Source organism: Acomys russatus, chromosome 27 (assembly GCF_903995435.1).
Source record: "Acomys russatus chromosome 27, mAcoRus1.1, whole genome shotgun sequence".
NCBI lineage: Eukaryota > Metazoa > Chordata > Mammalia > Rodentia > Muridae > Acomys > Acomys russatus.
The window spans coordinates 16,528,327-16,552,751 of NC_067163.1; the positions used below are offsets into that span (position 1 = coordinate 16,528,327).

General features: G+C 42.5%; 1 protein-coding gene and 1 pseudogene across 6 annotated transcripts in view; one reads left to right on the plus strand and one right to left on the minus strand.

Annotated features, from left to right (window-relative positions):
• The window catches only part of Nsd3 (nuclear receptor binding SET domain protein 3), a 114,936-nt gene that overhangs the window by 80,002 nt on the left and 10,509 nt on the right, over window positions 1–24,425 (plus strand). For 4 of the 6 annotated variants that reach the window (XM_051169846.1, XM_051169845.1, XM_051169844.1 and 1 more), the window contains 10 exons: window positions 2,939–3,069; window positions 4,061–4,189; window positions 4,815–4,941; window positions 7,663–7,860; window positions 8,281–8,451; window positions 16,240–16,386; window positions 19,467–19,623; window positions 22,673–22,875; window positions 23,385–23,497; window positions 23,917–24,186. In XM_051169846.1, coding sequence (XP_051025803.1) covers window positions 2,939–3,069; window positions 4,061–4,189; window positions 4,815–4,941; window positions 7,663–7,860; window positions 8,281–8,451; window positions 16,240–16,386; window positions 19,467–19,623; window positions 22,673–22,875; window positions 23,385–23,497; window positions 23,917–24,186 — 1,646 coding nt within the window. Of the gene's footprint in view, window positions 1–899; window positions 1,413–2,938; window positions 3,070–4,060; window positions 4,190–4,814; window positions 4,942–7,662; window positions 7,861–8,280; window positions 8,452–16,239; window positions 16,387–19,466; window positions 19,624–22,672; window positions 22,876–23,384; window positions 23,498–23,916; window positions 24,187–24,425 lie in introns of those variants that run through there. The other 2 variants (XM_051169847.1, XM_051169848.1) reach the window with 2 other exon arrangements.
• LOC127210172 (60S ribosomal protein L35-like) lies at window positions 11,240–11,631 on the minus strand (annotated as a pseudogene).

Here is a 24,425-nt window from a genome sequence, read left to right on the forward strand (position 1 = left end):
AATCATTGCTATTCAGTGCGAAATTTCACCCTCCGTGAGCGTGCGTGTGTGTGCACGTGCGTTCTGTGCATGTGCGTGCGTGCGTGCGTGCGTGCGTGTGTGCGTGTGTGTGTGTGTGTGTGTGTGTGTGTGTGTGTGTATGAGAGAGAGAGAGAGAGAGAGAGAGAGAGAGAGAGAGAGAGAGAGAGAGAGAGAGAGGCTTTTAGAGTTGATCCTACTCTGTATCTCCACATGACAAATCTTCCTTGTTTGGTAAATTAGAGAACACCATGTAGACGATATTGTTTTCAACTTTTCTCCGTAAGGTTTTGGGATTTCACTGGCTTATAAACTAGGGATGTGACGAATCCACTTTTTTGGTATTCGACTGAATACCGAATAGTAGCTATTAATGTTTGTCAAAAATGGACTGGCAAATCAGACAGGGCAGCTTGACTGGGAAAAAAAAATGTTGCCACACTTACTTTTTACAGTGCTGTACAATCGTTTTGTAAATTGACCCATAGCGTAATTATGGCCACTATTCGATGACCATATGTGACTCTCTTTGAGATATGCACAAAGTTTAATAAGCCTTAAAGTTATATCTGTGTTTTCTGTATGCAATTTGAGTATAGTACAACTCCATAGCATGACTCATGCGATTTTGGTGAGCTCAAACTGTATTTAATACCTGTAGTTTACTCTGGGCAAATTGCATTATTTTAAAATAAATAAAGTAAAGCACCAGCCTCTCTGCGTTCTCGGGGAGAAGTCTGCAGCGATGGTCTCCGTGGAGATCCTCAGCAGAACTGAAGGCCTCTCGGAGGGAACACTGCTTGGCGGAGCTCCAAGAAAAGACATCGCGATCGCTGCGAGATTAGGAGGCCTGATTGCGTTGTGTTTCCACCATTCCACAGGGTCGGCGGACCGAGGAGTGCAGGGCTCTGTCAGATTCAGTGACAGCTCCGTCTCCGCAGCGAATGAGGAAACTGTGGACTGAGATTCCTGTACAATTTCATCCCAGAAACTCCAGACTTGTAGTCTCCGTGCAAGATTTCTTTGTCGGCGGCTCGATAAAGTTCCTTTTGTTTTGATTTTGATTTTGCCAATCGTCATTATTGGCGTTCTCTGGCCTGGTTTCTTCTTCAAGACTGAACAATTGCTTTAACATTCAGATGATTTCTCTCTCTTTTTTTTTTTCTTTTTTTTTTTTCTTTTTCTTTTTTCTTTTTTGTCTGAGCTGGATGAGTACAGCTTAAATCATGGGTCCAGCCTAAAAACCACCATTTAACTTACCCTGATCAATTCCAACACGGACTGTTTTGTTTTTTGTTTTTAAATAAAGCATCATTAATACACATCTGCAGGGTTTTGCCAAACGGCCCAACTGTATACATTGCAATCATTAAAAGCTCTTGTTTTTTTGTTTTTTTGTTTTTTAATACTAGTGCTGTTATCATGGAGAACAGCGTGACAGCTGTCTTCAGCGGTCTGTCATTTTTCTAGCATTTTCAGAAACTCATCGGAATTGGCGGTGCCTGTGTTTCCCTTCGAAAGCCTCTCAGTACAGCACTCCTGTTCCTCTGTTAAAACTCCTTGTTAATTCAGTGATCTTTTAGGCCAAGGAAATATTTTGTGGTGGTGTTCTGGTTCCACACACCAGCAATGAAAGAGATAGGTCTGTGTACTTGTGTGTTTTAATCAGCGTAACATGGGCAGGCACCCTCATTTGTAGCTGTCAGGAAGCAGTCAGTGCAAACTTGTAGCATGGGTCGTGGTCACAAGGTCCCAGGAACCCCAGCAGTCTCCCAAGGCCCACATCTTCCACCACAGAACATGGCTGCACACCAAGCGCTGCTCCCACTCAGCCTGTTGCGGATCTTCATGGCCTCAGGAGACCTGTTTCTCTCCGGTCTCTGCTGGACTGCACACTTCCACCATAGCTTGCCGGGCTGATCTAGATGTCTGTCTGTTGTATGAAAAGTTTGGGGGGTGGGGAATCTAAAACACAAACTGTGGGTGGAAATAATTAACCGTCTCCTTGGTTCCTTGGTATTCACCGTGCCTGACCTGCACATTTCATCGTGGCTGTCTCTGTATAGCCTACCGCATTAGCCCAAGAGATTGTTGCTTTGTAACTTTTTGCACTATTGTTTTGGCTGGATTTGTATTACACGCAGTTTTAAAAAAAAAAAATTCCACACTATTCTCTGCCTTTTTTTTCCCCAGATATATATTTGTTCCTTCCCTCACAAAGTCCAGAGGCCTCTCATCTAATTCTTCGTGATTATTGCACTTGAACACTGATTGTCCATTACAGCCCTCAGTAATGTGCCTCCCACATGGCATGACATGTGTAGATGTGCTGCAGCACTTGTTAATGGTCACAATAAATGCCACTTTACCAAGAAAGAACAATTATGAAAATCCAAATTTTGTTTGGGGGATAATAATCAACTGAATTGCAAAATTGGGGGGTTGAAATGGCACTATCCGTGTACGAATCGAATACAAATCAAAGATTTGTCACATCCCTAATAAAACAAGATGGAGATGTCTCTACAGCCGTATCTGTAAACTATTCTGTGTTGGGTTTCATGTCTTCCCCTATAAAATTGAATGGTTCTCTGAATTGTTCCAGATCAATTGGCTGTCCTTCAGTTTTGATAAAATTGATGTCTAGATTGGAACTTGGGCTCTGTTGGTGAAAATAGCGATAGAGCAGAACTGAATTTAATGTTCTTATAGAGAAGCTGTGAATTTAATCACTAACTGCCAGGAAGTCAGAAGCTTATGAAGTTTTGGCTGGCAACCTCTCTGGCTGCTACAGAGAGCTGTGAATTGCCCCCAACACACTTAAGATGAGTTTGGGGAAAGAAAATACTCTCCTTTAAAAGGAATGAAAACAGTCACCCTAAATATTATTTTAGGATTAATTTCAGTGTGTTGTGTTAAGGTGCCAGCGAGATTTCAGATTCCTGTAAGCCTCTAAAGAAAAGGAGTCGCGCCTCAACTGATGCAGAAACAACTAATTCCGCATACAGAGACACATCTGACTCCGATTCCAGGGGACTGAGTGATCTGCAGGTAAGTGTGTGCTGGAGTCTGGGCAGACTGCTTTCTTGCTTTACCAGCTACAGTAGTATACTTCCCTGGGAGAAATCGGGGAAATGCAAACATTCTCATAGGAGGATGAAGGGTGAACTGACTATCACCTAGCTCTGGTCCCTATGGTAATTCCCTCTCTGGGTAGGTTGTCCCTTCTTCATATGAGCTCCATATGCAACTCTCCAAAAGTGGAAGAGAGTGACCTTCCCCATAAAGGAAAGCCATGGTCAAGGGTATATACATGAGTAGCTGTACTCGCCTGCCGGAACGTCTAGACAAGCTTTCAGGGTTCATTGTAGGAGAATGTAGGATAGCCAAGCTTCTAACGCTCTAGGCCCATCCAAATGAAGTGTTTCCCGTGGTGGTGGTCAGCTTTTGTTTAAAAAAAAAAAAAATTAAGGGCCAGGCATGGTGGCACATGCCTCTAGTCCTAGTGCTCAGAAGGTAGAGGCAGGCAGATCTCTTGAATTATAAGGCCAGGCCTGGGGTGCATAGAAAGTTCCAGGACAGCAGAGCTACATTGTGAGACCTTCAATTATAATAACAAAAACAAGACAAAGGCAAAACTCTTAGGAAAAAATGTTTTTGAGACAAGGCCTCACTATGTAACCCTGGATGGCTGGCATGGAAATCACAGACACCTGTTGCCTCAGCCTCCCCAGTGCTGAGGTTAAGGTGTAGCTTGGCTAGGGGGAAAAAAATCTCTTTTGTTATTAACTTAGTTGTAGATTTCTTACATTACAGAGGAATTTTGTTATTGTTGCTTTCTAAATATTAGCTGCAGTTTCTCCCAGGTGACATATACATAGCATTCCTAGGCTGAAAGAAGGCAGGCAGGCAGGCTGGCTGTGGGTTGAAGGAAGGAAGAAAGGCAGGTTGGCTGTGTCAAGATAGACCCAAGTCAGTTTCGCCAGGTTTTGCATTGTGTCTACGGGAATTGGTTCTTTATCATGTGCTGTTTTCCAAATAGGTAGGCTTTGGAAGACAAGCAGATAGCCCCTCAACTGCTGCTGATGCAGATGCTTCTGATGCTCAGTCAGTGGACTCAAGTTTGTCACGGAGAGGCACTGGAATGAGTAAGAAGGACACTGTGTGTCAGGTAGGCAGGTGGCTACTTATAAACATGTGATCCAATTCTACCAGCAGTATCTCCATTTCCTGTATTTTACTACCACCACCACCACCACCACCACCACTTCTATAACATTGCTTTAAAGCTGTTGGTCTGAATGCTATTTGTGGTTCCCCCAACCTGAATTGAAATACTTGTCATTCAGATACAAGTGTCAGTCTGTCTTGGGTTTTTATTGTTTAGTTTTGAGACAGTTTAGTTTAGTTTTGTCTGCTCTGAAACTGGCCATGTAGACCTAGCTAACTTTGGGCTTGTTTGAGGCACCATGCCCAGCTACCTATTTCCTTTCCATTTTGTTTGAATTATTCAATTTTATGTTTTGCCTGCACGAGAGTATATGTACCACATGCTTGCATGGTGTCTGAGGAGTTTAGAGGAAGGAACTGGAGGTACAGATGGTTGTGTGAGCTCCATGTAGGTGCTGGAACCAAATATAGGGCTTCACAGAGGAAAAGAAAAGAAAAATGCAAATTCTTGGGTCCCTTTTTAGCACTTCCAGAATATTAGAATAGCCAGTGGCCTGTCCTCCAGCAGGCACCCTGGTCAGCTCTGATGCTTGAGCCTGAGGATTGCTGCTTTCTTGCCCTTACAGATCTGTGAAAATGCTGGTGACTCGCTGGTTTCCTGTGAGGGGGAGTGCTGCAGACACTTTCACTTGGAGTGCCTGGGGCTAACTGCAGTTCCCGAGGGCAGGTTCATCTGTGAGGAGTGTGAGACAGGTGAGCTGTGCTGTGGAAGGTGGGGGAGGAGAACACACAAGCAGTGCTGACGTCTCCCATGCCTCACTCTTTCATGGCTAAGCCAGCGTGCCTCCCCTCCCAGAGGTATTTCAGCAGGCCAAGACCTCATCCAGTAGTAAGCTTTCCAAGGTCAAAAGCAGTCCAAACTTCCTCTTACAACATGTCCATGACCAAGAAAAGCAAGATAAATTTGTTTTCTTTGTTGAGTATGTGGGTCAGATTGTTTTTCATTTGAGTTTAAGATTTATGTATGCATGCGTGCTTAATAAGCAGGTTTAAAGTCCTTTAGTAGACTTCAACTATTGATGGAAACTTTTTAACTATGATTATAGGAAATATTTATAATAACTATAAATATGATTATAATAAAACTAAATATTTTTACATATTTAGTGGAAAATAATGCTTTTTTTTTTTTTTTAACTTTTTTTGATTTTTGAGACAGGGTTTCTCTGTGTAGCCTTAACTGTCCTGGACTGGCTTTGTAGACCAGGCTTGCCTTGAACTCACAGCGATCCACTTGTCTCTGCCTCCCAAATGTTGGGATTAATGGTGTGCGCCACTACTGCCCAGCTTAACTTTGTTTTTCTTAAAGACAGGGTCTCACTATATAGACCTGGCTGTCCTAGATTTCACTATGTAGAATAATAAGCTGGCCTTAAACTCAGAGGAATCCACCTGCCTCTGCCTCCCCACTACACCAGGCCTGCTATTAAATTTTTTTAACTTGGTATTTATCATTCTTTATTCTCTCACTATATATGTCCCTACGCCTCTCATCGTGTACAAAGAAACATGCTGGTTTGTGTTTCTTCTCTAACATAGCCATGATTCTGTTTAGATTCAAGGGAAACAGAATGTAGTTGGTTAGTCTGAAATAGCATAGCTAGTTGTCTTAGTTAGGTAACTTACAGAAGAAAGAGTTTATTGGGAACTTAAATTTTCAGAGGGTAAGCCCATAGCCACTGTGGTGAGGAGCATAGCAACAGGTCCCCAGGTCCCGCATGGGGCTAGAGCAGTAGCTGAGAGCTTACATGTTGAGACAATTATGAAGGAGGAGAGAGAGCTAACCAGGAATGGCATGGGCTTTTGAAACCTCAAAGCCCATCCTCCAACAAGGCCACACCTCCTAATCCCTCCCAAATGGCTCAGCCAGCTGGGAACTAAGTTCAAACTCTTTGTTCCAGTGTTGGTAAGTTCTCTTTTTCTAGGAATTTACCCATCGATACAAAATTTCAAATTAGCAAAAGTACAGTAATATCCTTATAATTTTGTAAATAGCTAGGAATTTACTTATACATTTTAACAGTTTTTTTTTTTCATGTGCATTGGCATTCTGCCTGCATATATGCCCAGGGCGGGGTGTCAGGTCCCCTGGAACTAGAGTTACAGACAGTTTCAAGCTGCCATGTGGTTGCCTGTGTCCTCTGAAAGAGCAGCCAGTGCTCTTAACCACTGAACTATCTCTCCAGCCCCACTTATAATCTTGTTAATATTTGTAGAATTATTGTAGTATCTTGTTTTTCATTTCTGATACAATATTGGAACGTTTTTCCTCTTTCATTTGTATCATTCAAACCAGAGATTTAAATTTGTTCATTTTTCTCAAAGAACCAGGTTTGGTTAGTGCCCTCAATCAATACTGATTTCACTTCATTTTTAAGGAATATTTTTACTAGGGAGAGATCTGAGGAGATGACTCCGTCAATAAAATAGTTTCTGTGTAAACATGAGGACATGAACTTGATTCCAAGTATCCTTGTAAAAGTTGGGTATGGCTGCATGCCTGTAATCCCAGTACTGGGGAGGAGAGATAGGAAGATCCCTGAGGCTTGCCAGAGAGAGACTCTGCCTCTAAAAATAAGATGGAGAGCTATTCAGGAAGACTCCTGTCAATCTCCACATCTAGTGTATACACATGTGTACACACACACACACACACATACACACAGCAGGTGGGTAAGGAGGGGGGTTTTGGGTTTTTTTATTTTGTTTTGTTTTGTTTACAAGTTGTAGAAGTCTGGCTTTGGGTGAGGAGCCTAAGACAGGTATTGTGTAACCCGGGCTAGTCTTGAATTCCTGATACCTCTGTCCTTCATCTTTGAAGTGCTGAGAATTTTAGTTTTATGATTTTAACTTAGCCATGCTTTTACATTGTAAAAAATTCATTTTATGTGTATGGCTGTTTTGTCTGCATGTATGCTTGTGCTCCATGAACATGCCTGGTGCCCACGGAGGCTAGAGAGGGTGTTGAACGCCCTGGAACTAGAATTATAGATGGTTGTGAGCTGCCATGAGGGTGATGAGATTCAAACACAGATCCTCTGGAAAAACAGCAAGTGCTCATGACCACTGCATCTCTCCACTCTGAAGAATAATAGCTTCTCTTAAGAGCAGCTTTTTGAGATCTGTAGCTACTTCATAAAAGAATATTTAGCTTCTGTAGAGGCCCACACCTGTAATGTGAGCATGAAGGAGACTGAAGCAGGAGGATGGCAAGTTTCGGGCTGATCTGGGGTACATAAAAAGTCTTATCTCAGAAAACCAAGTGCTGGACTGGAGCTCGGTCTTTAGAGTACTTGCCTAGCACACCCAAGGCCTAATCCCAACACTTTGAATAATTTAATGAGTGAAATGGAATATGCTTTAATCCGATTTTATTTAACCATTTTTGTTTTGTCTTTTTAACCAATTTTCTAGGGCAGCACCCATGTTTTTCATGTAAAATGTCTGGTAAGGATGTGAAGCGTTGCTCTGTAAATGTGTGTGGAAAGTTTTATCATGAAGCCTGTGTCCGAAAATTCCCCACTGCCATCTTTGAGTCAAAAGGATTCCGCTGTCCCCAGCATTGTTGCTTTTCCTGCTCTCTGGAGAAAGACATCCACAAAGCGAGCAAAGGTAACCAAAGCCAAAGAAGGGACAAAGTGTGTGAGCGCGCAGCGTGAGTAGTGTGTTCAGCACGCTGTTGTCGGCAGTGTCAGGCTTCTCTGTCTGTCTCCAAGTTTAAAAAGCTGAGCCACAGAGCTGATCAGTTAGGCGGAGCGTGTGTCTATTCAGATACTGAGAAGTAATTCTGGATGTTCAGACTACACTACAACCTTCTTAGGTGTAGATACAGTATTTGAAGTAGACCCTGATTCCTTTGGCGGATCCCTAAGTGACTGTTAGGCTTGAGTCTAGGGACTCTGACACATAGGAATGACAGCGTCAGCCTAGCATTTTGTAGTGACTGTAAGCAATTGTACATGACACGGGGAGCCCTACTCCCAATGCATAGCCAGCTTGCTGTAGCTTGCTTCTTGACCTGTCTTCACACAGGCCGGATGATGAGGTGCTTGAGATGTCCAGTCGCCTATCACTTTGGAGATGCATGTGTTGCTGCTGGAAGCGTATCTGTGTCTTCCCACATTCTCATCTGTAGTAACCATTCCAAACGGAGTAGCCATTCTGCTGCTGTAAACGTAGGCTTTTGTTTCGTTTGTGCCAGAGGTGAGTGTCAACTGTTTTATTTCCTTGTTCTGACTTCACTGACATATTTCTCCATTTAAATGTGTCTCTGCATTGGAGAAAACTCCAGCTGTCTCGTGGTACTATGTCCCAATGAGTGCTGACTCCATCCTGTTATCTATATTACTAAGAGAGAACATTTCAAGCAGACATCTGTATAGTGAGAATATTAATTTTCCCACAAGCTAAGCTAACATCTGCATTTAAAAGATACCTTAAGCTGGGTGTGGTGGTGCACACCTTTAATCCTAGCATTGGAGAGGCAGAGGCAGGAGGATCTCAGTGACTTTAGGTAAGTCTGGTCCACATAGCAAGTTCCAGGCCAGCTAAGGCTGCGTAGTAAGTTCTTGGTTAGTTTTTCTTTTTAATACTTTGACTAATTGAAAGATTATTCTCTTCAGTCTTCTACTTAAAATGGATCCTTCCTGCATTGTCATTGCCAGCCGATGGGAATGTCATGTGGAAAGCAAAGCTAGCACATTTCTCAGTTGTTGTGTGTTTTCATCATTGAGGGCCTGATGAGACACAGCCACGAAAAGACGTGTGCTAGTTTAGTTAAGAGCAGCCATGTAGGGTTAGCCACATGCGTGAAATTGATAAACTGAAAACAGCATTGTGTCCTTTGGAATACCAGAGGAGGATGGCATTAACAAACCTGTTTTACTCTTTATTGCTGTGACAAAATGCCATGACCAAAGCAATTTATAAAAGAAAGCATTTAATTGGGAGCTTACTTACAGTTTCAGAGGATTAGTCCATGACCATCGTGGTGGGAAGCATGGCAGCTAGCAGGCTTGGAGCTGGAGCAGTAGCTGAGAGCTTACATGTTGCAACAACAACCACAAGGCAGAGAGCAAGCCAACTGGAATGGCTTGGGCTTTGGAAACCTACAGTGACACACCTCCTCCAACAAGGCCATACCTCCTAATTCTTTCCAAACAGTCTATCAACTGGAGATCAAGCATTCAAACATATGAGCCTCTGGGGGGGTCATTTACATTTTCAGACCACCAAAGTCTCTTCTGAGACTCAAGGGACACTCTTAATTGTAACCTCTGTAAAATCAAAAAGCAAATTTCATACTCCTTCCAGCATACAGTGGCATGGAATATACATCACCATTCCAAAAGGAAGGAAAAGGAACATAGTGAGGAAATACTATACCAAAGCAAGACCGAAACCCAGCAGGGCAAACCTCAAATTCTGCATCTCCATGTCTGCATCTGAGGTCAAAGGGCTCTTCAGGTCTCTCACTCCTTCCAGCTTTGTTGCCTGCAGCACAATTCTCTCTCGTGGACTGCTTCTACACTGTGTGCAGCTCTCTTTGGCAGACATCCCAGAGCTCCCGCATCGCTCACGTCTTGGGATCTTCAGTACAATCCAGGCTTCAGTTTCACACAGTGGCCTCTCTGGACCTCCATGCAGCAACTCCCTGTCACATACCTGGGCTTTACTTGTGTATTCTTGCCTCTAAAGCCAGAACCATGTAGGGGGTGCTATGGGGTTCTGCTACTCTGCTTGGGATGGGGCCTGGCCCCCCTCTTGAATTCCATTTGCGTGAACTGTTGAGTAAGCTTTACTTTGTTCAGAAGCAGATTCCTTAGGACTCTCCTTTTTACAAAGTAGAAGCTTAGCTGAGGGGGGTCTTGCCGGAGGGCACAACTTCCTTTATTGCATTCAGTCAGGCCTTTCTTTAAACTTCTCATCTCTGTTAGCAGGAGATTTGGCTCTAACATGGTTTCCTTGTGCTCTGCTTTTCCTCTAATTGCACAATTTTTTAAACTGTACCTTTTGTTTTCCTTTTTTCCCCTTGCTTGTTCACTTTCCTTGTAGATCTCTACAAGAGTAATGACCAACAACCACAGTACACAGTCAGCACTAGGTTGTCTTGAAATTTCTGCCAGTGACATTAATCCAAAACTCTTCAATTTAGCCTCAGCAGGTTCTTAGACAAGGGCAACCACATTATTTTCAAAATATCACAAGAACAGTCTCTAAGCCACTTGCTTAATACCCTTCACCTCGGATACCTCCATAAGTCCACATTGATCCTACCACTAGGATGTACAGCATTCAACCTTGCTTTCCTCATCCAAAACCCAGCACAACCAAGCCTGTGACATTATACCGACCACTCTCTGTTACCACCTTTCATCTTAATTAACTGTTCTAGTCCTATGAAGAAACAGTGACCAAGGCAGCTTGTGCTTGTGAGAGAAAGCACTTACTTAGGAGATGCTCCACCATCATGTCAGGGAGCATAGCAGCAGGCAGCTTTGGTACTGGAGCAGTAGCTCAAAGCTTCCACATTGAGCCAACCACCACGAGGCAGAGAGAACACAAACGGGGCCTGGCTTGAATTCTTGAAACCTCAAAGCTTACCTCAGTGACACGCTTCTCCTAGGCCACACCTCCTAACCCTTCCCAAGCAGTACCACCAACTGGGGACCAAACATTCAAACACATGAGCCTATGAGGGCCATTCTCATCCAACCAACACATGTTACATATAACTTTGTTGACTGTGATACAAGCTGTTCATCTTTATCTTGGCTGTATTATAATTATTTTTTCTTTTTGGTTTAGTAATCATTATAAATGCTTTCTCCTTCTTCTCTTCCTCTTCCTTTTCCTCTCCTCCTCCTCCTCTTCTCCTCCTCTTCCTTCTCTTCCTCTTCTCCTCCTCCTCCTCCTCTTCCTCTTCCTCCTCCTTCTTCTTCTTCTTTTTTTTTTTTTTTTTTGGCTAGTCTTGAACTTTGTCATTGCCACCTCAGGCCTTGACTGCATATTTTTGTGCAGCGGGTGCAGCCGCTCCTTCCACTGCTTCTTCTTGGTCTTTATCTTCTCCTCGTGCTTGGTGAGCCGTGCTTGATGAGCCCTGCTTTGTGAGCCGGCGGCGCATGGCTCTAGTCTTCTTGGGCCGCAGGTCCAGAGGCTTGTACTTCTTGCCCTTGTAGAGTTTCCCAAGGCTTTCTTTTTGAGTCTTGTTAATGACAGTGAGGACATGGGTGATGGAGAGCTTGGACACAGTGTCACCTGTCACCTTGGCCACCCGAAGCTGAGACAGCTCCACCTTCAGATTGTCCAGTTGCTGAGCAGCTCCTCCTTCTTCCTCCCAAGCCTTAATCTTGGCCATGGCTGCATTGTGTTCTTCACTGCTGAGGCCGCCTGGTTTGAGAGAAAGAGGAAGCAACTGTAGCTATTTTATTTACCATGCCAACTTAATACACACACACACACCTTAGAAGAAGAGATAGGCAGTTAGCAAACATTTGTGTATTAGCAGCTTGTGTGGTCAGTCCCTCTGTAGCCAGCGAGGCTCCTTACACTGAGGATTTCTACCTACCTCAGTTTCCTAAACACGTATGCGAAGGTTGGCTAGTTGGCTTGTGGTCTGGAGACTGAGCCCAGGGGCTGATGCTAGGCAAGTGCTCTCCCACTCCTCCTGCTCGCAGCCTGAAGCTGGAGCAGTCCCAGTCGCCCTGCTCTGAGGCCTGTGAGAGTTCTGCCAAGATACCAACGTGCACATTGCCACCTTATAGTGACAGAAGAGATTAGAGGGTCAGATAGGCAAATGATAAAGAAAAAGTTACTGAATAGAGTGGTGATCACAAAGGGCTCTTTGTATGTGTACCTGAAGCATGTGTGTGCAGTGCCCACAGGCCATAAGAGGTCACCAGATACCCTGGAACTGGAGTTAAAGTTGGTTGTGAGCTGTCATGTGGATGCTGGAAATCAATCCTGGGTCCTCTGCAAGAAAACCAGTGCTCTTAACCTCTGAGCCATCTCTCCAACCTCACACTATGGAACTGTAAATTAGATATATAGTGCTAGAGACATTCAGACAAATCAGTAACAGTGAGAGCCTGATGGCACGAGGTCCTTGTTGCTTTCCCAGCCTTTTCTCTTCTGGCTTTTCTATACCCTTCATAACAGTATATAAAAGATGCCAATTTATATTATATGTTTGCTTACTTTGGAGTATACTCTAGGTGCAGTTCAGTCAGTTATTTTAACCAATATTTTTGTGCTGTTTCATTTAATAAATTGCTTAGTTTTGTTGTTCGTTTGTTTCCTGAGACAGGGTCTTAGTATGTAGCTTTGGCTGGTCTAGAACTCGCTATTTACACCAGGCTGGCCTCTGCCTCCCAGGTGCTGGGATTAAAGTCATGCACCATTACACCTAGCTATTTTGCTTTTTTTCTTTTAATTGATTGCTCTTTAAAACTTTTTTTTTTTTCAACTTAGGACATGTAGAAAATGTATACTTACAGAGATGTCTGTCACTTTGTGAATTAAACTGATAATACCCATTAACCTAAGTGCTTTAGGAGATGTCTGTTGGACAGAGTCCCATCACTCAGAATCAGAGTCTCTCTATATCTGTCTATACTTCATCTAAAAGCCCGTGCAATGAATTCCTACATATTTTAACTGCATAGCAAATTTTCTTTGTATTAGAATAAAACTTCATTTTCTCTTACAGTATTTGCAAAAATTTAGTCTAAACATATCAGATGTTTCAGGTTTGAAAGGGTTTAAGCCAAAGTCTTTTAAAGTATGTAAACCAGGTGTGGTGGTACACACCTTTAAGCCCAGCACTTAAGAAGCAGAGGCAGGGGGATATCTGTGATTTCCAGGACAGCCTGGTCTACATGTGATTTACAGGATAGCTTGAGCTGCATAACAGTACCTTCTGTCAAAAAAGCCAAAAAGAAAGAAAAAGTACAAATATGTAATCTTGTAAACATTAAGGATACCTATTTCTAAATAGACTAACTATAGTAAATTCACATCCAAAAAACTCCACTTTAATAACTTATAATTTAGGGGCTAGAGAGATGGCTCAGTGGGTAAGAGTGCTGCCTGCTCTTCCAAAGGTCCTGCGTTCAATTCCCAGCAACCACATGGTAGCTCATAACCATCTGTAGTGCGATATGGTGCCCTCTTCTGGCTTGCAGGAGTACATGCATGCAGAGCACTGTATACATAAATAATAAATACATTTAAAAAACTTATAATTTAGTAGTAGAAAATGTAGCTTATTTTGTATCTTTCTAATCTTATTAAGATGTTTTTTCCATCCTCATATAGTATTTTTTTTCTTAGTTCTTAGCTACTAGATGTTTAAAATCATTAGGCTAGGACCATTGAGGTTGCTCAGTGGGTAAAGTTGCTACTGCCAAGCTAAACAGCCTGGTGCTTCTCCCAGAGCGCACTCAGTGGAAGGAAAGAACCTGTACTACAAGTTGTCCTCTGGCCTCAATTTGCATATGTGTATACACATGCTCAAAAGCACACACTAATTCATTAATTAAAAAATAAAGTCACAAAGCTAATTTGTTGTTGTTGTTGTTGTTGTTTTGTTTTTGTTTTTCAAGACAGGGTCTCTCTGTGTAGCCTTGGCTGTTCTGGACTCTCTTTGTAGGCCAGGCTGGCCTCGAACTCACAGCGAGAAGCTAATTCTTAGGGAATGAAAGGTTTAGAAATATTTTAGAGGCTTCATACCTATCCCCAGCCAACTTGAAACACCATAGAAAATATTGAGATTTGTTTGTTTGTTTGTTTTTCGAGACAGGATCTCTTTGTGTAGCCTTTGGCTGTCCTGGACTCCCTTTGTAGACCAGGCTGGCCGTGAACTCAGAGTGATCCACCTGCCTCTGCCTCCCAAGTGCTGGGATTAAAGGCATGTGCCACCACGCCCAGCCTGAGATTTCTTTGAATGTAGTTTATATTATTTAAATTTTTATGCATCTTGAGCGCTATGTTAAAACAAACAAACAAAAAAACCTTACCATCCTATACCTCTCTTTGTAATGGAGCTGATAGGTTAGGGTTTTCTTTTTATTTTAGTTGTAATAATAGTTTATTTTACATATGTAAATCATACTCTAATAGAAACAGTTTGAAAGAATTTCCATAGTAACCTTAGGAAGTATTTCCTGTTTTATATAAGATAGCCAAAACCTAGGTTGAATTATTTACCTAGGGCACAGACTGGATGACTGGAGAGATTCTTCTACTTGACTTTCCTCATTTAAAAAAAAAACAATTAGGTGATAGAATTTATAATAACCATTAGTAGAGTTTTTATGTTTTATTCCCTTTAGTGTATAGCTTTACAGATAGTTTTATGTTTAAATAGTTAGTTAGCTATTTAAAGCCTTTTAAAAAATTATTCTCTCATATATGACACCCCTACCAGTTCCCCTCCCTCCTCCCCTCTTACCCCCCGCCCCATACCCTCTCTCCAAGATCCACCCCCCTCCATTTCCCTTCAGAAAAGAGCAGGCCTCCCAGGGAGACCAACCAAACATGGCTTATCAAGTTGCAATAAGATTAGGCACCTCTCCTCATAAGAAGCCTGGAAGAGTTAACCCAGTAGGAGGAAAAGGACCCTAGAGCAGGAAAAAAATCTGAGACAGCCACCGCTCCCACTGTTAGGAGCCACACAAGTACACCAAGCTGTGTAACTATACATACATGCAGAGGGCCTAGGTCAGACCCGTACAGGCTGCGTGATTGTCACTTCAGTCTCTGTTAGCCCTATGAGCCCTGGTTAGGTGATTCTGTGGGCCATGTTCTCCTGGTGTCCTTGATCCCTCTGGCTCCTACATCTTTCTCCCCATCTTCCATGGGGTTCCCTGAGCTCTGCCTAATGTTTGCCTGTGGGTCTCTGCATCTACTTCCGTCAGTTGTTGGATAAAGTATCCTGATGGCAATTATGTTAGACTCCACTCTACAGTACAGTAGAGTATCTTTAGGAGTCGTTTCATTGACTTTTTTTTTTCTTTCTTTCTTTCTTTCTTTTTTCTGTTTGTATTTGGTTCTGTCCTAGGTCTCTGGGCTATCCAGCCTGTGGGTCCTGGCTCCCGGGCCGTGTCAGGAGTAGGCTCCCTCTCTTGGCATGGGTCTCAAGTTGGACCAGTCATTGATGGCTACTCTGACAATTTTTGTGCCAGACTTTCCTCATTTTAAAAGTCTATTTTCTTTCTTTCTTTCTTTCTTTCTTTCTTTCTTTCTTTCATACCACCTAAATGTATTTTTTTTTTTTTTTGACATTGCATAACTTTTCTTAGAAAATTCCTGTGTTAGTAGCAGGATACTTAAACTGCTCAGATTATGTTGTGAAGCCTTGCATTATAAAAGAATCTCAATTATTTGTGTGATAGTGGATTTAGAAATAAGCTAAAAGAAACAAACACTGTTTTATAAAAATAATTTCAACAGTCACCTAGTTCGGACATTTCTCGAACCCATCTCAGTGGAGGGCAGCATCAAATGAAGGTGACACCCATAGGAAGCCATCAATGGTGATCCTTCTAGAGTGGCCACTGCATGACACTGTTGTGACTCATACTATAAACTCCTAACCCTTGCAGACTAGTGACCAACAGAGAGCTAACATCAGTAGACAGTGGAGTACAGCTGCATTATAAGCTCAGCTGGAGGTACTGGGAGCCAGGGCGTTACCGTGGACCTTGTATTTTCTTCCAAAAAGGATTGATATGCTGGTGGATCAAATTAACTTTCTGTAACTATTTAAGATGGTAATCACTTTCTGTAATGGCAAGGAAACAAAATCAAAACCCCTAAAACAAACCTGAAATAGTCTGCACTTTTTCAGTAAAGCTCAGGAAAGTAGGGCTCCTTCATTTTCACACACTCCATCCCTAACTGTAAGGCATATAATAGGTGCTGATTTTTTTCCCCTCATGGAATCATGGGTAGTTTCATCACAGCTCATCTCTTTCTGTTTGTTTCATATAGGGCTGATAGTTCAGGACCATTCAGACCCCATGTTCAGTTCATATGCCTATAAATCCCACTACCTACTGAATGAATCAAACCGTGCTGAGTTGATGAAATTACCTATGATTCCTTCTTCGTCAGCTTCCAAAACGAAATGTGAGAAAGGTAATAATTAAACTAGTTTATCTCTTGTTTTTATTTGCACTTTCCTTTGCTCTCTTTCTCTTTAAGTGATGGGGGGTGGTGTATGCCTGTCAAGCACTGCCTGTTGCTTTTGGTGGATTCTGCCTTGGTGGTTATGACTCTGTCTTCACATGACCACACAATTACCAAAAAGGGCTTAAAATAATTCTGTCATCACAAATTTTTACGTTTCTCCCTGAGTCAGTTTTCACACACTCAAAGTTGTAGGTGTTTAAAATATAAAGACTAGAATTTTATTCAACGTAAAAGATAACTTAAAGGCTATTTCTCATTTGCTCGATGCAGAACTGTCATTCACATTAGACTAGAATAGTCATTGTGTAGTTTCTCGTCACCCATAAGCTGAATTGCAAGAAAGGCTATTAGAAGAGAAAGCCAAGGCAACCGATACTGAAAAAGATTGTTTCCAGAACATATTCTATTATTTTATTTCTTAAATATGTAGTTAAGAGGCTATGAAAACAAGTGCCCTTTCCATTGGAGGGAGGCTGGGGTTGAGGGCATACCCCTGACCATAGAAGTGAAAGGCAGCCCTGTGGTAGGAAGCTTTATCTGTGTTAGCTCGCTGGAGCCTGCTTGTGATAAGCAGATAGTGACTTCCTGTTTGATTTGGGGGATTATTATCCCAGAGGAGATGTCAGAGAGTTTGGAAGGTGTGGATAGACCTTTGCTTACTCTGATTCAAGTTCAGGATTGACAAAGAACAAACCATCACTTATATCTAATATACCATGTGTGCATTTTAAAGTAGGTTGTTGTTAGTGTTTGTAAGTTGTGCTGCCTGTTTGATCTGGAAGAAGTGATATCTGAGCAAGGTGATCAGAGCCTACCAGGAGTATTGAGAGAGGACTGGCCTGATGGTGGGTGTGTGCTTTCTGCTACGGTCAGCCTGCATTGCCTCACTAGTAATGCCATATGCTTCCAGAAGGTGGGCAGAGGCCTGCATTACTCCTCAACAAGATAGAATTAGTCTGTCAGTACATTTATAAAATTGGATTAACTCAGTTGTTGTTTTGTTTCCAGCATTCAATATTAACCTTGACATCAATTGAAATTATTTTGAGCCCTCTGCTTAGCTTGAATGATAAATTTCCTCCCTTGTATCTGCAAAACAGGGTTTTTGTTTGTTTGTTTGTTTTTTGTTTTATTTTGTTTTGATTTTTGTTTGGTTTGGTTTTCTTGCATAACACCAAGGTAGACCATTCATGTTTTCATTTTTTTCTATATTCTTGTGTACTTTGGACATCTCTAACATGACAGTTTTCACTGATTCCTGCTCTGTATTTCCTCTGAAATAAGACTGAAAATTTAGGACTGTTTACATTAACACTAAACATGGCCAGCTCGACTTGCACGGTGGTGCTAACCATCACATGTCCTCTAAAGCTGTCTGCAAGGCGCACCTGCTCTTGATCGTTCGCTTACAATGGACTTAAAACATTTAAGCAGAGCCTGGTGGTGGTGCACGCCTTCAGTCCCAGCACTCATGAGCCAGAGGCAGGAGGATCTTTTGAATTTGAGGCCAGTCTGGCCTACAGAGCTAGTTCCAGGATAGATAAGGCTACACAGAGAAACCCTGTCTTGAAAAACAAAAAGCAAACAAACAAAACCCAAAACAAAAACATCTAAGCAGCTGGAAATTAATCAGTTAATCCCCACTGATACCTATAGTTGAAGGGAAAAAAAAAATAATGACTAAAAGTTGGCAGAGGAAATACAGTTCTTTGGTCCATCACTGTTGTATGTAGGGTTTCCTTTTGTTTTCATGTAGCAGTTAGGTTTGAAAGTGCAGGCAGACAAGAGTTCTGGAAATCTTTAAAATGTTGGAGCGTGTAATTTGATAGAAGGCTCTGAATCTGTTGCCCGTGTCTGTTTACTTGGTGGTTGTAGAACTGACTTGTCCATGGGAGTGTATTCCTTTGTCTTTAGTGGTTAACTTTCCTGTTATTTGTTGATATATATAACAGAAAAACCGAACCACCCTACCTCCCCAATTTTTATTTGTTTTCATTTAAAGTATTATTGTTTGTTGCACCTGTTTCGGTTTCAGGAAGAGAGGGCTTAGTAGAACCTAAGAGGACATGTGTTATATGGTAGTACTTCATTCTGCACCGAGAATTACTTAGTTCTGTGCTATAAGACAGTGGTTCTTTAGGAAAGACATACAAAGGAAAATTTAACATATTTTTGGAAATTTACACTTTCCTACAACATAGGGAGGGCTCTGTGAGTGTATGTGTGGGTCTGACTGACCATTCAGCATGACAATGCTTGTTTTGCTTTTGGATCATAGTCTCTAGCAGTCTTGTATTTCTTTGGTCAGTACAGAGCTGAGGCATGGCATGGTGGTGCATGAATACAGTCCCAGCACTTGGGAGACAGACAGTCAAGAAGGTCACCAGTGGGAGGTGTGAGCTACATAGCAAGATACCATCTCAAAAAAAGATGGAAGAAATTTGTTAAGATTGAATAGAGGTTTATTTTTGGCTGGTATGATTTTGAAAATGTGGGTCATAATTAAAAAGGGCCCCATGTGATAAAGCAGTTACAAACCACTGCTGTGTAGCCAGACTGACTGTTTTCACTGAGGAGTCATGGTGATGTGCCTGCCTGTCTCCGTCTGCGTCCCACTTTTGTATTGTAAGAAGAAAATCAGTACTGATCGACTTATTAATTAGCTCTAAAGAGCAAAAGAAAGCTATTTGTTTGAAAACCTATTTTCAGATCTACTTGGGCTAAAGAGTTTCTATATCTCTTGTGATGTTTTAGCTAGCTGACACCCACTTCCCCAGCTGCTCATATTCTAAAGGAGCACAGGGTGCTTTGGGTCCTACTCAAAAGTCCATGTTTCTAGCCTTTGAAGTCTTTAAAACTAGCTCTTTCATTTGTTTCTTGTTTTAATCTATCACTCTGGATATGACTCAGTCCCTTTGTTTTTCCTATTTTAATAAAGTCTGATGTGCTTAAGAGAGAACTTTCTCCTCTTTGTTCTTTCCTCTTTTGCCTTTCTTCAGTTATTAAGGCTGTCTGTTTGTTTCAAGGTGGGACACTGCTCTGCTGTGAATCGTGCCCTGCTTCCTTCCACCCGGAATGCCTGAACATAGCCATGCCAGAAGGCTGCTGGACCTGCAACGACTGCAAAGCTGGCAAGACACTGCATTACAAACAGATTGTTTGGGTCAAGTTGGGAAATTACAGGCAAGTTTTCCAAGGACCAATAGGAAGCAGTACTGTTCCAAAGGAGCCCATAACCTGCATGCTGTGCATTTGCACACAGGCAGAGAGACAGGCTCAGCTCCCTGAAGAGAAGGGTTGACAGACATCGGGTTGGGTCTAGATTTTTAGGGGATTGGAAAGGTTATGTTGCTCTTGGATTTTTGTTTTTGTTTGCCTTTTCTTTGAGAGTGGATTTTTTACTTTTGTTCTTAGTTTCTGAGAATTATTTTATACTAATGAATTATGTACTAGTAAATTTTCTAATGAAAGGATTTGCATGGAGAGTGGAGATACTTTCTTTGTTTCTTAGTTTTATACTAATTTTTAAATTTCTTTTTCTAAACAGTTATTTACTTAATTTGTGTGTATGGATGCCTATATGTCTACATATTATGTGGGTGCTTGCCCGTGGAAGCTGTGTGTCTATGTATCATGTATGTGCTTGCCTGTGGAAGCTGTGTGTCTATGTATCATGTGTGTGCTTGCCTGTGGAAGCTGTGTGTCTATGTATCATGTGTGTGCTTGCCTGTGGAAGCTGTGTGTCTACACATCATGTGTGTGCTTGCCTGTGGAAGCTAGAAAGGATATCAGCTCTCCTGAGGTGGAATTCCTTGTGAACTGCCATGTGAGTGCTAGAAAGTGAGCACAGGTCTTGTGGGAGAGTAATGAGTGGTCTTGAAATAAGTGCTCTTAAGCCCTGAGCCATCTCTCCATCCCCTTGATTTCTAATTTCTAGTGAGATCAAGAGGTTATAGCCTTATCAAAATAGATCTGTTTGATTTGTTGTTTGTTTGTTAAGACAGAGTTTTTCTATGTTCCAGCCCTGGAACTTGCTTTGTAGACCAGGCTGGTATCAAACTAAGAGATATCTACCTATCCCTGCCTCTGGAGTGCTAGGATTAAAAGCGTGTGCTGCCACACGGTGAGTTTTATTCTAAACCAGGCCCATTGTGTTCAAGTAATCCTAAATTGTGTGCAAAGAGAGTACTTTGTTTGTTCTTATAATCTAAAGCTTGACTCCCCCCCCCCCTTTTTTTTTTAAAGACAGGGCTCACTATATAAATAGATGACTGACCTCAAACTTAGAGAGATCCACCTGCCTCTGCCTCCCAAGGGCTGGGACTAAAGGTGTGCGCCACCATATCAGGCCATGACAGCACAATAGAATTCTGTTGGAATTGTAAAGAAAATATAAATTGCGGGGGGTGGGGGGTGATGTCAAGATAGGGTTTCTCTGTGTAGCCTTGGCTCTTCTGGACTGGGCTTTGTAGACCAGGCTGGCCTTAAACTTACCGAGACCCACCTGCCTCTGCCTCCGCAAGTGGTAGGATTACAGGCATATGCCACTGTACCTGGCTGTACTGTAAATGTTGTGTATGTATGAACAGTTGAGTTTAAAGAGCATATTAAACATAAACAGTATGTTTCCATGCTTTTACAGTATTTTTTTCTTTTAGGAGGTAGGGTAGAATCTCCCTGGGTAACCTCTTGGCTTAGGTGATCCTCCTGCCCCTGCCTCTCAAGTAGGTGAGACTACTAGTACTGGCAGTGCTCCTGGCTTTGTTGATGCAGAGTTTTCTTTGTTTTATTTTTAAGTGGGAGCTGGAGAGACAGCTCAGCAGCAGTAAGAACACCAACTTGTTTTTGCAGAGGATGCAGGTTCAATTCCAAGTACCAAGTACCCACATGGCACTCACAACTGTCTGAAACTTCCTTTCCTCAGTGTTCGAGGCCCTCTCCTGACCTCCACAGACACCTGGCACACACAAAGGGCACATACATAGGGTAGGCAAAACACTCATACACATAAAAATAAATCTTAAAAATTATTACGTGTGTCTGTGTGTGTGCACACGTGTGCCACAGTGTGCATGTGAAGGTCAGGGGACATCTTGCAGGAGGAGTCTCTTTCCACCTGTGGGTCCCAGGGTTAGATCCAGGTTGTCTGTCGGTGATACCTTCACTCCTTGAGCCATCTATTTTTGTGTATGTGCATGCGTGCGTGCATGGGTGCGTGTGCGTGAATTTGAAGTGTAGATTTAGATACAATGTAGTGGTTGTGTTGTCATGCCGCCGCCCACCCCCTGTTTGGCTTTACGAGGACAGATTCTCTACGGGTTAACCTGTCACTCATGATGCTGTAGCTCAGCTTTCACAGTACTGTAACTACGGGTGTGGCCCATCCTACCCTGCCCTACAGATGCATTCTTAACATTTGGGGGAAATACATGTTAATAGACTCAGTAACAAGATCATAAGAGGACATATTTTTTCCTACCCCCACCCTGCGTTTATTAAGATGGATTGATTCTGAAAAGCTGGCTGATGGACAGCATGGTACATGAGCTCAAGAAGCATTTTCCCTGGATGATTAGCGTCAAGATTTGATTTGCGTGTACTGCTTCTTCTTTACTCCTGCAGTGGAAAGAGTACACAAGTCCCTGGGACTGCTAGAAACAGTCCTTCATTCCTTAAAGGACAATCTTCTCTACCTGGGAAGATGGTAATTTGTCAGGATTGGGAAAGTGAGTTTCTACTGTTAAATGGGCTGGACTCACATTAGTTAACATCCCAGTTCCAAAGCTGTCCTTATTAGACAGTCACATATATATGTCATAGATATAGTCATATATGTTCATAATACATATTTTATAAATTTTAATGTTATCTTTTAAAGAAAGAAACTACATAAGGCTTTGTTTAGCCTATATTCTCTATTTTGTTAATTCATCAATAGTTTTTTGGTGGTGGTGGTTGGCGGGGGGACTGAGACAGGACCTCACTATGTAGTTCTGACTATCCTAGAACTCACTATATTGACCAGGCTGGTCTCAAACTCACAGAGATCTGCCTGGGATTAAAGGCAAGTGGCACCACACCCGGCTCATTTCTAGTTTCTAAATGAGCAGATTGTAATCTGTGTGTTTTAGAATTTGAATGACTCTTGCAAAATATGAACCACTTTTTTGCCTTCCAATCTATTAAGACTGTGATTTTTTTTTTTCTTTCACTTTCTCGCTTTTGTTTTCAGATGGTGGCCTGCAGAGATCTGCAGTCCCAGGTCTGTGCCGCTGAACATCCAGAGCCTTAAGCATGACTTGGGGGACTTCCCTGTGTTCTTCTTTGGTTCTCATGACTACTATTGGGTACACCAAGGCAGAGTGTTCCCTTATGTTGAAGGTGATAAACACTTTGCTGAGGGACAGACTAGCATTAACAAGACCTTCAAAAAAGGTGAGTTGGACCATGCTTAGGGTGACTCAGAACTGACATTCCAGCGCGTTATTTCTTGTTTGCACATGAAGTTCACCAGGCATCATGATTTTGCATCCATAAACTTGCCATGACATCAGGGCAAGGTTTGAGATGCATAAAACATGGAACTCTGTGCTGTGTTTGAAGTATCTTTTAATCAAGTGAAGCTCCCTTGCCACAAACAAGTAGGAGGAGTGTAGAACTGTGGCAGCGTGACTGTAGTCTACCTTTGTGAGTAAAAGTCTAGGATAGGGCACACAAGTCCTCTTTGTCACTGATGTACGACCTCTGCTCTGAGGCATGCACAAATCATAGTGTTTGATGGGTTGTGTCCTAAGTTACTATCAGCTCTGTAATGGAAGTGACTGGTGATTTCCAGAATGATTTTAAACAGTGAACCTCAGGCCAGATGCAGAGCATCAGAACTAAGCTCCTACCGTCATGGGATGCCTGCCCTTTGGTAATGGCTTGCTTGCTCTACTTGTCAGCACTGGAAGAAGCTGCAAAACGTTTCCAGGAGTTGAAAGCCCAGCGGGAGAGTAAGGAGGCTTTGGAGATGGAGAAAACATCAAGAAAACCCCCTCCTTACAAACACATCAAGGTGAGCTCGCCCTCCCTGGTGGCTAAAGGCCTCTGGCTGCAGGATGGTCCCTGACGGCCAGCCTCTCCTGGTTAAGCCAGCAGCTCCTGTGGCGGCGTCAGTGGCCTACTTAGACCTGGGAACCATGGCTTACATGAAATTGTGTTCTGTTTCTACCAGAGCATCCTACAATCAGACATAGATCTTTAGCCTTCCTTTTCCTCGGCTTCACAGATTGCTTATTTTCTCTTAATTTCGGGTATTAAATTTCTATCAGCCTGTGGCTATCTAAAAAACAAGTAAGAGCTAGCATCAGGCTTCAACAGTTCTGTCTAGTAAATAGGCATAGTTATTCCTCATTCATTCAGGAGAAACTAAGATAAAGTTTCAGTTCAGGTTACTCACCGGTACCCCATTTCTCTTGCTCTGTTGCCCCCTAGGTTAACAAAGTGATAGGAAAGGTGCAGATCCAGGTGGCTGACCTGTCAGAGATTCCCCGATGTAACTGCAAGCCTGGGGATGAAAACCCGTGTGGCCTGGAGTCGCAGTGTCTGAACCGAATGTCGCAGTATGAGTGTCACCCGCAGGTGTGTCCTGCTGGGCATCGCTGTCAGAACCAGTGTTTTACAAAGAGGATCTACCCCGACGCGGAGGTCATCAAAACTGAGCGGAGAGGCTGGGGCCTCAGAACCAAAAGAAGCATTAAGAAGGTAATACGGCGGCCTCAAGAGTAGGACAGCCCAGTGCCCGCCTTTGGTCTCTCAGGGTGCGGCAGTAGCGTCCTGACACAGTGATGAGCAGCGTAGCCACTTACGGCAAAATTGTGAGACTTGTCACAATTTGGCACTTGTTGAGTAAAGGAGTAGAAAAGGATAATAAAATGCATGTAAACAGCATTATTTGATGAGCTTTAAATAGATGGGGTACTGATGTTTCTGTATTTGAATTT